Here is a 12,463-nt window from a genome sequence, read left to right as displayed (position 1 = left end):
ACACGGAGGGAATATGCAAACTCCACGCAGAAAGGCCCCTGATAGCCACTGGGCTTAAACCCATAACCTCCTTGCTGTGAGGCAACAGTGCTAACCTCTGCACTACTGTAAACAAACTAATTACAAACTATTTAAAAGCCATTTGTATAGTGACTTTTGTGTATATGTGAAGTGCTCAATTATGTTTCAACATGCAGTTTACAGGACACGTTGACAAGCCCTGGTTTTTAATTAACATTCATGTTACTTTGTGTGGGGGTGGCACGGTGTGTAGTGGTTAGCACTATCGCCTCACAGCAAGAAGGTCCTGGGTTCGAGCCCAGTGGCTGGCCTTTCTGTGTGGAGCATGCATGTTCTCCCCATGTCTGCGTGGGTTTCCTCTGGGTGCTCCGGTTTCCCCCACAATCCAGAGACATGCAGGTTAGGCTAATCGGTGCCTCTAAATTGGCCATAGGTGTGAATGTGAGTGTGTATGGTTGTCTCTGTGTCAGCCCTGTGATAACCTGGTGACTTGTCCAGGGTGTACCCTGCCTCTTGCCCATAGTCAGCTGGGATAGGCTCCAGCTCTATATATGACCCTGTAGAAGGATGATGAATGTAATGAGGATATTTAATGTCTCTCTCTACACATGTTCACATACATGCACACACTATTAATAGTTAATACATAATATACATAATAATACTTGATAATACACATAATACTTGCATATCAAAACATCAAATGTTTTTCAATGATAAATGTTTTGAATTGGACTTTTAATATTAGAATCAATTCAGTTGTACTGAATGTTATTTTTCATACTATACGATATTTCATATTGTAAGGGGCTTGAATTTGAGTTCAATAAACAGAATACTCTGTTTATATTTTTGTCTGAATTGGTTGCATGTTTTCATATAGGGAGCTACCTTAACAGCACTGAATACTTGAGTGCTACTGTAGAGATACATTATACGCTGCCATTCATAATTAAATCTTGATCTTCCGAACGTTAACGTATCATGGTGAAGAAAAAACTGCGATTTCCTGGCAACTAAATTGTAGCTAGTGAAAAGGCTGAATGGCTAGTGACTCGGGAAAACCACTAGCCACAGTGGCTGGTGAGCAAAAAAGTTAATGTAAAGCCCTGGTTACTTTGTGTGTAGATTCCACTAAAGCAGGTCCTGCTTGAAGTTACTGTAATTGGTGAAAATCAGGGTTGTTTAGGGCAAGTTGCATTCATGCTTAACAAACAAGCACTCTCGAGCGAAAATGTTGCCTGTAAATAGTGTTGAAAACAGGGATACGTCGTTAAAAATGTGGAAACCCGCCACCGCCATTATTAATTTCTCCTCCATTGTACTTGGGACTGGTGTGAAGGGAACCAAAATTTTCACGACTGTAGCGGGGAGCACTTCTTCATTCTGATTGGTTGTCTCTGAATGCGTCATAGCTCATTACCATAAAGTGGCCCGGACTTCCGCTTAAGTCTGATGCCCATAACTAATGGTCTTTTTCTCTTCCCCCCCTTCTCACTAATGGCCGTGTCGCTGCTGAGAGGCGCTGGGTTTCTAGTCGGTAACACGGTTTGGACCCAGAAATAGTTATCAGCGTGTCTTAACAAACGGACAGAAGCAAAACCAGAGTCGGTGTTGCCTTCCACCTGGAGACAACTTTGTCGAGTAAAAGGAATTACGTTTGCTGCTGAACTTGCAGCATTTGTTCTAAGTAAACAGTTGTTAATGCTAATACTGACCATTTTGTAATAACTTATAAAGGTAGCTAATTATATAACATTCACGAACAAGTACAGAGGCACATGGAAGGGAAAGAGAGAGAAAGGAAGGAAGGACGGACTCTAAGTCAAGTCAAGTTTATTTCTATAGCACTTTTAACAATAGACATTGTTGCAAAGCAGCTTTACAGAATTTGAATGACTTTAAACATAAACTAATTTTATCCCTAATCTATCCCCAATGAGCAAGCCTGTGGCGACAGTGGCAAGGAAAAACTCCCTCAGACGACATGAGGAAGAAACCTCGAGAGGAACCAGACTCAAAAGGGAACCCATCCTCATTTGGGCAACAACAGACAAGATGATGATAACATTTACAGTTTTAAAATGAAGTCAGTTTCGTTGATGTTATAACTCTTCAATTGATGGAAACTTGAGTGCAAAACTGTTCATAACAACTGCAGTTCTAAAGTTAGCAAGTCAACTGTACAGTAGTCCTCAGCCATAAAAGCATTACTATAAGTATCCAGAAGATCTTCCAAGTGTGACTTTCAACTGTCCATATGGGGCTGTGCTGTCCTCCACTGGAGTGATATGATGAGACTCCAACCAGACATAGGGCATCAGGATGGATCAGGCAGGTCTGAGGAGCAGAAGAGGTCAGCATCTCCATCCATTATCTGTAACCGCTTATCCTGTTCTACAGGGTTGCAGGCAAGCTGGAGCCTATCCCAGCTGACTATGGGCTGGTACACCCTGGACAAGTCGCCAGGTGGTCAGCATCTCGATCTCAGGATTGGCACGTAACTCAGAGGGACAGACGGGGAGAGGAAAAACACAGGTTGTTAGGTATGCCCAATGTCACCTGAATAAATAGAAACAGTATACATTTTGCACTAAAGCAGGGACTCTGGCAAAACTAACTATGACAGCATAACTAAAAAGGGAGAGCTAGAAGGTAACACAGGCATGAGGGAGCCCCGGGACATAAAGCAGCCATCCACTACACTATCAACAAACTCAAATGGGGGACTGACAGCATCCATACATCCCAGTTTACCAAAACACTCTGTCTGAGGACCCTCCAGATCTACTCCTTTCCCTCATGAACACTATTAACAAAAGGCTTGACTAAACAGATATATCTTCAGCTTAAACTTAAACTTAACTTCTAGGTTCTCAACCCTGGTTAGTTTTCTCTGCTTGCACTTCACCTGATTCAATTAATCGGCTAGTTAACAGTCCTCTGAGTTGCTTAGGTTAGGGAAGACATTAAAATGTTCAGGATAGCGGGTATTTTCGGACCCGGGATGTGTGAGCCTGTGTATTAACTTGTAGTTATTTATTTATTTTAAAATCAAAAACAACATGGAGATATCCTGATCATTGCTTTCGTGTTGGTTCTGCTGTTTAGGCTCCGACCACCAGGCGGCGCTGTTGTTTGGAGCTGATATTGATTCTGTAGCAGCAATTTATGGTAAGGCTATATATTTATTTATATTTACCGTTTAGATTAGTGTAACATCGTCTAAGCTACGCACAAGTGGTGTTTTATTTTATTTTTTGGAAGGCATAAGTATCCTTTAATGCATTATAGTGTGAAATGTGCCTCCTGTAAATCGAGAATAAATGAAATTAAAGCCGCAAGCGGCCTCGACGGGCCCTCGCGCCAGCGGCCAAGGGGGGCGGGGGCATGCGTCCCCGCGAAAAACCTTCCACAGCTTCTTCGGCAAGAGACATTACACCCACAATGGCGACAAAGCACAGAATTGGACACATGGCAACAATAGGGTCTCGCACTGTACGGTGCTCGGGGCCTAATAATAATGGTTCTCAGTAGCGGTGGCAGTCCAAGAAAAAGGGGCAAAATTTCGAGCGTAGTCGACCATGGCAAGCGCCCCAATAACGGTCTTGAAAAGAGTTTGCTTGCCAAGTTTGACAAATCAGAAGCTGCAATGTCATTTCTGCCATAACCAGCACCCCCAGGGGCGAAAGTGCACAAAATTTGGCGTATATGTCAGGAGAGCTATGAAGAGTTTGCGTATGAAGTTTGATGACAATTGAGTAAATAGAAGATGAGATATAGATTTTAGAAGAATAATTTTTTTGGTTTTTCCCATGTCAGTAGGTGGCGCTATGCTGTACATGAGCGATTATGAGATGGAAAAATAAGTGTCTACAACAGCAACGTACTATCACAAGGTAGTGGTGTGAAGGAAAAGCATTATGGAATTATTTACCAAAAACCCGTTTTGGAGAAATTGCGTCGGCCAAAAACAGCGCCCCCCATGGACGAAAATTCCCAAAATGTGGTATACATGACATGGGAGGTAGTAAGAGGGTGGCCGTGAAGTTTGATCAAATTTGAGGAAAGACTGGAATTTTTGCCCAAAAATAGCGCCCCCAGTGGCGAAATATCACAGAAATTGGGTAACATGTCAGAAGCCCAATGAGTGATTTGCGTGTGAAGTATGAGCAGTTTTGAGCAATTAGAAGATTAGTCATGAATTTTTAAGCATGTAAAATTTTGAAGTGAAAATTGATTGACGTATAACTTCTGAACGGTTTATCCTACGTGAAACGTATTTAGTAACTTTTGTCAGCCATGTCTGTAGATGATGTGTATCAATTTTGGTGACATTCCCATGAACGGTCTAGTGGCCCTTTTCCACTACCCTTTTTCAGCTCACTTCAGCTCGCTTCAGCCCGACACGGCTCGCGTTTCGACTACCAAAAACCAGCACGACTCAGCTCGTTTCAGCCCTGCTTAGCCCCTAAAACTCGCACCGTTTTGGAGTGGGGCTGAAGCGAGCCAAAGCGAGCCGACTGAGGCTGGAGGCGTGAGCAGACACTCCCCTGTGCACTGATTGGTGAGGAGGCGTGTCCTCACATGCCCACACACGCCCCGCGAGCGCGCTGGGATCTGTAAACACCGCAAACCCGGAAGAAGAATAATTACGAATTACGAGAATTTCTGAAGCCTTATGCGCCTCGCCTCATCTATACACTCTTGCCAGTTTTACAGATTTGCACGCAATCAATTTGGTCTCTGTCCTTTCCCGAGGTGGTGACGGTTTTCTTCTGCAATACTACATTTGACCACTGAGGGGCAATGTTATATAATTCAGGACAATTTTGACATGTTTTTAAATGCCAGACATTCGGTTTGTCGTGTTTTAGCTGTTTCAATCAAAGTATTTTAATCTCGTTTAAAGGTTTCTTTTGGAAACCTGTTTTCTAAATCGGTGTGAGTTTGTAGTGAGGAGGATTTTGTGTTCTCGTCTCCGATTGGTCAGTTTCTGCATACATTATCATTTCCTTTGGGTTTTGGTGATTTTAAGACGCTTAAATCGCCTTTTTCTCTGCTGATTTTGGCATTACCTGTATATTTCCTATATTTTATACTGGTTTATTATACAATATTAAGAGACAGGAGGATTTGCCGTCCTCGGGTTTACAGTTGTGTAGAATGTCCCGGGTTGTTGGTTGATAGCCTCGGTATCGCTTCTCGGCCTTTTGGCTAAGATCAAGTGTAGTATCTGTTCTTATCAGTTTAATATCTGATACGTCCCCTATCCGGGGACCATATATTAAATTGATTTTTGGAACAGGGAGATGGAATAGGGGCTTGCTCCGTCCACTCCACGCATCGACCCGGTATTGCAGTACTTCCGGGAACGGTGCACCCCCTTCTTATTGTTAAAGAAAGATCATATCTGTCTGCTGTTATTTTAATTAGTCTGTTATATGAGTGTGTAGGTAAGAGTGATGAAAGATGTGTTGATGAATAAATATTGTATTAAGAAGGTGGAAAGACTACTTTGAGGATTTATTAAATAAGGGGAATCCGAGAGAGAAAAGGTCAGATTCATTGGAGACAGCAAATCAGGAAGCAGAGTTGGTTAGTAAGGATGAGGTGAGGGCTGCCATGAAAAGAATGAAGACTGGGAAAGCAGTTGGACCAGATGGTATCCAGATTGAGGCTTGGAGATGTTTGGGTGAGACGGCTGTGAAGTTCATAAGGAGATTGTTTAATAAGATCCTAGAGAATGAGAAAATGCCGAATGAATGGAGAAAGAGTGTGCTAGTCCCAATATACAAGAATAAGGGAGATGTATAGAGCTGCAGTAATTACAGAGGAATAAAATTGATGAGCCACACCATGAAGCTATGGGAAAGGGTATTGGAGGCGAGATTGAGAAGAAGAGAGGTAGCAATCTGTGAACAGCAGTACGGGTTTATGCCAAGGAAGAGCACGCCGGATGCAATTTTTGCTTTAAGAATGTTAATGGAGAAGTACAGAGAAGGCCAGAGAAAGCTACATTGTGTGTTTGTAGACCTGGAGAAGGCATATGATAGAGTGCCGAGAGATGTATGAGATTGTATGTATCGTAGGAGAAACAGTGGAGTGAAATCAGGAGTGTATTAGAGTGGTGCAAGACATGTATGAGAACAATGAAACAGCAGTGAGGTGTACAGTTGGAACGACTGAACGGGTCAAGGTGAAGGTGGGACTCCATCAAGGATCTGCTGTGAGTCCTTTTTTGATTGCCATAGTGATGGATAGCTTCACGGACGAAGTGAGGCAAGAGTCACCATGGAACATGATGTTTGCGGATGATGTTGTGATACGTGGTGAAAGTAAAAAGGAGGTTGAGTTGGGTTTGGAGAGATGGAGGTATGCATTGGAACAAAGAAGAATGAAGGTAAGCAGGAGCAAAACAGAATACGTGTGCATCAATGAGAATGGGGATGAGAGTGTAGTGAAGATGCAAGGAGTAGACATAAAGAAAGTTGGTGAATTCAAGTACCTGGGGTCAACTGTGCAAGAAAATGGGGGCTGCGATAGTGAGGTGAGAAAGAGAGTGCAGGCAGGGTGGAGCAGTTGGAGAAGGATTTCAGGAATCATTTGTGATAGGAAAGTCCCAGCAAAAGTGAAAGGGAAGATGTATAAGACAGTAGTGAGACCAGCTGTGATGTATGGATTGGAGACAGGAGGCAAAGTTGGAGGTGGCGGAGTTGAGGATGTTAAGGTTTGCGATGGGAGTGACAAGGTTGGACAGGATAAGGAAAGATCACATCAGAGTGACAGCACATGTGGAGAGCTTGGGAATTAAGCGAAGAGAGATGAGACTGAGATAGTGTGGACACATCCTGAGAAGAGCTGTAGAGCATGTGGGAAGGAGAATGTTGAGGATGGAGCTGCCAGGCAAACAAAAACGAGGAAGGCCAAAGAGGAAATACATGGATGTGGTGAGAGAGGACATGAAAGTGGCAGGTGTGGTAGAGAAGGATGCGGAAGACAGGGAGCAATGGAGACGAAAGATCCGCTGTGGCGACCCCTAATCAAGAGCAGCCAAAAGAAGAAGTTGTTACATGCGCGTCCGTTCAGAAATTCAGGGACGACAGAGAAGAGGAGTATAGGAGCCTGGTGAGGGACTTTGCTATTTGGTGCAACAGGAACCATCTGCAGCTTAACACCTCGAAGACCAAGGAGCTGGTTATTGACTTTTTGGGAGGTCCAGACCAAGGTCACGGCCAGTTCTGATCGAGGGAGTCAAGGCGGAGGCTATGGATTCCTACAAGTATCCCGGGCTGTGGCTGGACAGCAAGCTGGACTGGACTTGCAACACCAACCACTTGTACAGGAAGGGACAGAGCAGGCTGTACTTCCTGAGGAGGCTGCAGTCCTTTAAAGTGCATATAATGGGTAAATTCAGGAGCAAGATCAATGTCTCATCTCATTTCATTATCTCTAGCTGCTTTATCCTGTTCTACAGGGTCGCAGGCAAGCTGGAGCCTATCCCAGCTGACTATGGGAGAGAGGCAGGGTACACCCTGGACAAGTCACCAGGTTATCGTAGAGGTTGACACAGAGACAACCATTCACAGCTATGGCTAATTTAGAGCCACCAATTAGCCTAACCTGCATCTCTTTGGATTGTGGGGGAAACCTGGAGCACCCAGAGGAAACCCACGCAGACATGGGGAGAACATGCAAACTCCACACAGAAAGGCCTGCCGCCGGGCTCGAACCTAGGATCTTCTTGGCAAAGGGATGTACTTTAACAAGTGCACATACTGTACTTAAGAAGTGCATTTTGGGTTGGTTTGAGAAGCCATTTTATTCATGTGAAAAGCCTGTATTAATAAGGGAGAGTAAACTGAAACACTCTTGTGCAAAATCTGCAATATGAAGCAAAATTGAGGCCAAGAAATGGAATCTACCTTTTAATAACTAAAACTTTTGGCTTGTGACTCTTTCTCAAAAAGGTGAGAAGATCTTTTTGATATTGACAGTGGCAGGAATGCTCCTTTACACACCCCTCCTCCAGAACATGACAAAAGTGTTGAAGACAATTGTGTAATGATGCAACTCTTCAATGAGTTCAACGCTTGCAAGATCCATGGTGAGAGGAATGTTTTTGATGGTATCTTCAACCATCTTCAGTTGATGGTTTTGAAAATTTGGTATCTTCTAAATCTTCAGTTTGGTGGAAAGCCCTATCAGTTGTGTAGGACTTAGGTGGGGTTTACATTAGACCGTATCAGCGGATCATCAGATTAACGTTTTTAAAACGATTAGCGTGCACACAGCAACGCCAATACACGATTCGAGTGCACACAGCAACGCCAATACACGGATACGCTCGGCTCCGCAGGCTTCCTGCGTTCTAAATCACTCCGCCCTGAACAGCGAGTTCCCTCTGGAGGGTGCGCACTCCGGCCCTGCGCAGCTCACAGAGCGCGCGAGTGAAGTGCACGAGCAGTGATTCGGGACTGAGCCACTGTGTGTGTGATCTCAGTGCATATCGGGCATGCGCGTCACTTACCACTTGCAAGTGGAAGGATGGCAAGCCTAAAGACAATCATAACTACACAATGGGCAGTATTTGCATCAGTATTTGCAGTATTTTCATACTTTTATACTCTTTAATGAAAGGTGATACAAGGCGGAAGTCCGCGCCATTTTTCAGCAGTCGCGTCACATGACCAACGCCAGCGAATCAGGAAGGTGGATGTCACAGTGACGTTGTCCAATGACGACGCCAGCTAGAGCTCAGCACAGCGTATCCGCGTATTCTCAATGTTTACACAGCACCGAACCAGACACGATCTGGATTGAATACGTGGACCCTGGCGGATTCCCGTTTCCCGGCGTTTCCAGGCGTTTTAATGTAAACGGACAGTGCATCTGCGAAGAAAACGAGACAGATACGGTCTGATGTAAACTTGGCCTTAGTATTGAACAGTGGCTTTGGTGTGTCCTCCTTGGCTTTGGATGCCTTATCTGGGGTCAGGTGAGCCCAGAGACACCTTGTCCTGTCTCTTGTTTTTCGTTGGGGGGTTTCATGGTCCTCATTTTTTTGCAGTACCAATCCATACCGGTAGCTGATAACCACCATTCCCACAAGTCGGTTGAAGTTCCTGAAGACTGCTGACTATGGTACCCAGAAAGAAGAAATCCCAGAGGAGGAACTGGAGGAGATAGAGGCCCTGGATGAGATTGGCCATGCTGAGATGGAATTGAGGAGAGGGCAGGTCCTCTGGTGTAGGGGCCTCAACCGAATACAGACACAAGTAAGTGATGGCTGTACCATCCTAAAAGATAATGGAGTGACATTCTACTGTCTTTCCCAGGCTAGACAAAATACTTCATTAGTAAGTAGTCCATAGGTAATTCACACTTTGCTTTGGTTTATTCTTTTATTTTTACTACTACTTTTTTATTTTAAACAGATCCGTGTGGTGAATGCTTTCCGGGAAGCCATGTCCCGTTATGAAGGCTTGGAGACTCCAGAATCACGAAGTTCCATTCACAACTTCATGACCCACCCAGAGTTCCACATCGAAGACTCCGAGCTGGCCATCCCCCTAATTGATGAACTGGACCCTGAGGAAGATGGGCCAACAAAACGCACTTTTGTACCGTCGGCCATTCCTTCTGGCATATCTTCACCTTCCCAGAACAATAATTCTGCCAACAGCAGAACACATCACTACAAGGACTTAGCAAAAACCGCCAAGAGTCAAACCCCTGGTAGTCCCATGCACAGTCTGGAGACGTCACTGTGATTTCACTCATGCTGACTAAAATCACATCTATACCAACTATGCTATGACCATGTCAACAAGGTCGGGTGAATGTGATTTCTCGGAGTAAGACATTCCTGGATCAAAATCCCTGTGTTACTAAAATTTCACTTAACCAATAACTACCTGATGTAATAATGGTGTGCCTTTTAGTCCTCACTTGAACATTTTCCCCCAGATATATTGCAACTCTGCATTTTCAGTTTAGCAATTTTCATGACTCCATAATGAAGTTTGAAGCTGCACCACTTTCATCATGTTTTGGTTTGGTAGGTATGTAGTCTGCTAAACTAGTGCAACTTGGCGGAACTAACCTCAACAAACTACTGAGTGCTTATTTAGGTTTCAGTGGGTTTTAACAGATTAACACTTTTGATTGCAAGTGTACAGTACGTCTACAGTGCAGAGCTAGACAGTAACTTTCTTGTCTGGAAATGAGATCCATGTGTCTGGATGGCATTTTCAAGCAAATAGTCAGAGTGGGTGTGACTGTGATTTTGAGTGAAAGAAATTTTCTAAAAACAAGGCCATGGTCAACCTATTTGAAGAAATCATGTTCACAGAGGAGGCAACCAGGTATTTTTGCAGTGAGATGGAGACTTTCTGTCTAGGATTATTTAGTCTGAGAATGTAGTTAATCTTTTTATTGGTTTGTAAATGTTTTCTTCCCAGGGGATCTATGAAAAATAAAGGATTTATGGTTCATGCATTTTCCTTCAGTTATTTCTTAATTGATTGAGTTCTGAGTTTGATCTGAATTGCTTATTCCTGTGTGCATGGGTGGGGTTTTGATTTTTTTAATTAAGACTTTTTGTTCATATTTAAGTTAAATGGTTTGTTTACATACTGTTGGAATGACACCTTTACATGAAATTTGAGCTACATTGAAGGTTTGTACATGGTTGCTGTGTATATAAACTTGAAAAGGAGTATACCAATTTATAGTACTGTTAATCCTTCAACATTTTGATTCAGCTTAGGAGTCTGGCATAATGGGAGAAAAGGGTTGTCACACAATATAAAACTTGAACAAAAACTTTTACTAAATTTTGTACGCCATAGGCTAATAATTAACTGTTGTATTAAAGTGTTAGATGTGCGAACACTTTTTTACCAGCTGCCTTTTTTGATCACTGCATCTTTCTCAAGATTAGGTGCTGCAGTTCAAAATTTATATGCTGTTTTGTGATGTCTTTCTAACGATATTTTCAGACATTGTGTACTTCTGAAAGATGAACACACTGCGTAGTTTTAACAAATTGTCCCACAGGCAGTTTGGGGATATAACAAATTGACAATATGTACAGAATACAGAAGTTTTTTTTCACCTCATGACCTGATATTGGCTTCTGTTAAGAATTGTAAAAGGCAATTGGTTATGTTCTGTTGTGCAGCACATGATGATAAAGGTTGGGGGTCTCCCCCCCCCAAAAAAAACCCCACTGTAGTTTCATTCTTATTTTGGGGATTAATGCTGATCCATCTGTCTTTTAGGGATATTCCCCCCCCCCGGTAATATTTCAGTTACTTATGAGCAGTGTAAACTGTGGTTCAATGTGCATTTCTTAAGTGTGAGTAACCTGTTTTTGGCAATAAAAGATGTGTATTTAGTTAACTCAACAGCTGATATTGCAACAGAGTTTAGGTGATTGTGTACCATTGTTGATTTATTGGTAATATTGGGTCAAGGAGAGTTTTTGTTCAATGGAAGACAATTCAATATACACCTTTTTTTATGTTGGTTTTAAAAGATGTATTTGGTGCAACAAACTAACATGTTAGTGTTTTTCTGTGATATTAGGCATTTTGAATTTAAAGGATATACTTCAAGGGGTGGCCAGGCCTCATTTAAAGGTGCTATTTGTAACCATAATTTAAAAAAAAAATCAGAATATGAAAAGTTTCAATATTTGTCAGAAATGTCTAGTGTGTTTTTGTATAGATATCTACTGAAGTTAGCATTCTAACCAGCTAGCCCTAAGAGAGGCCTGACCAGCTGTCTTGAAATACTACTTTGTACCTTGAGGTAACAGTGAGTCACTAGCCTCTGTCTGCCCTCAGTCCAATATGAGAACAGGGAAAATGTCAGTCAGATGTTGCACATGAATGCAGCTTTGCTCACAATTCTAAACTCTTAACAGCAGCTGTGATATGAGCTGGACAGCTGTATCAAGTTCAAGACGATCACTAACGTGTGCTGAAAAGGCCTCCCCCACTAGATTTGTTGTTGGGCTCTTTGTGTGTTAATGTTGCTAAAACAGTTGGCACCAAGGCGTCTCTGAACATGCACAATTATGTACGATCAGTGCACAATTATGTACGATCAGTACACAAAAAGCAGTACGGAGGGTGTCGTTTAATAGTAGTCGGGACAGTACTCAGATCTACTACATCTGTAATATACAAAGGTGCTACACTATGATATCCCATAATTCAGCTGGAGTCAAGTATCAAGAATGGTTTAATACATATCTTCCATTGCAGAATTTTTTATTCTTGTGGCATACATGAGTAGGTCATCTGTGAACATCTGAGCTTGAGGACAGGTTAAATAGTGGCGGAGAATATCAGAATTGTGCCCTTAGTACTTGGTCGTATACTCCTAGAACGTACTACAGTAATAGTTGAGTCGTAGGTTCTTAACCGACGTT

General features: G+C 42.8%; 1 protein-coding gene and 1 non-coding gene across 3 annotated transcripts; both read left to right on the top strand.

The window, feature by feature from the left end:
* Positions 1-5,218: 5,218 nt before the first annotated feature.
* Positions 5,219-5,409, top strand: LOC132891086 (U2 spliceosomal RNA). The gene has a single exon (XR_009655264.1). It is a non-coding gene; the product is annotated as a U2 spliceosomal RNA (small nuclear RNA).
* Positions 5,410-8,022: 2,613 nt separating this feature from the next.
* On the top strand, positions 8,023-10,478 carry LOC132890234 (plasma membrane calcium-transporting ATPase 1-like). Of its 2 annotated transcripts, XM_060927021.1 has the most exons (3): positions 8,023-8,128; positions 9,092-9,299; positions 9,459-10,478. In XM_060927021.1, the coding sequence occupies exons 2-3, from the start codon at positions 9,240-9,242 to the stop codon at positions 9,792-9,794; spliced, it is 396 nt and encodes a 131-aa protein (XP_060783004.1). In that variant the 5' UTR covers positions 8,023-8,128; positions 9,092-9,239; the 3' UTR covers positions 9,795-10,478. The 2 variants fall into 2 exon arrangements, with proteins under 2 accessions (XP_060783004.1, XP_060783003.1); XM_060927020.1 differs by lacking the exon at positions 8,023-8,128 and having other exon boundaries at positions 8,991-9,299.
* The last annotated feature ends 1,985 nt before the right edge of the window (positions 10,479-12,463 follow it).

This window comes from Neoarius graeffei, chromosome 8 (genome assembly GCF_027579695.1).
Source record: "Neoarius graeffei isolate fNeoGra1 chromosome 8, fNeoGra1.pri, whole genome shotgun sequence".
NCBI lineage: Eukaryota > Metazoa > Chordata > Actinopteri > Siluriformes > Ariidae > Neoarius > Neoarius graeffei.
This window is presented reverse-complemented; position numbering and strand designations above follow the sequence as displayed.

What these genes read in the sequence shown, in the direction of transcription:
- LOC132890234 (XM_060927021.1), top strand. Translation starts at nt 9,240, where the DNA reads ATGGAATTGAGGAGAGGGCAGGTCCTCTGGTGTAGGGGCCTCAACCGA. An exon ending in TCAACCGAATACAGACACAA is followed by an intron (nt 9,300 to 9,458) that starts GTAAGTGATGGC and finishes TATTTTAAACAG; the next exon opens with ATCCGTGTGGTGAATGCTTT.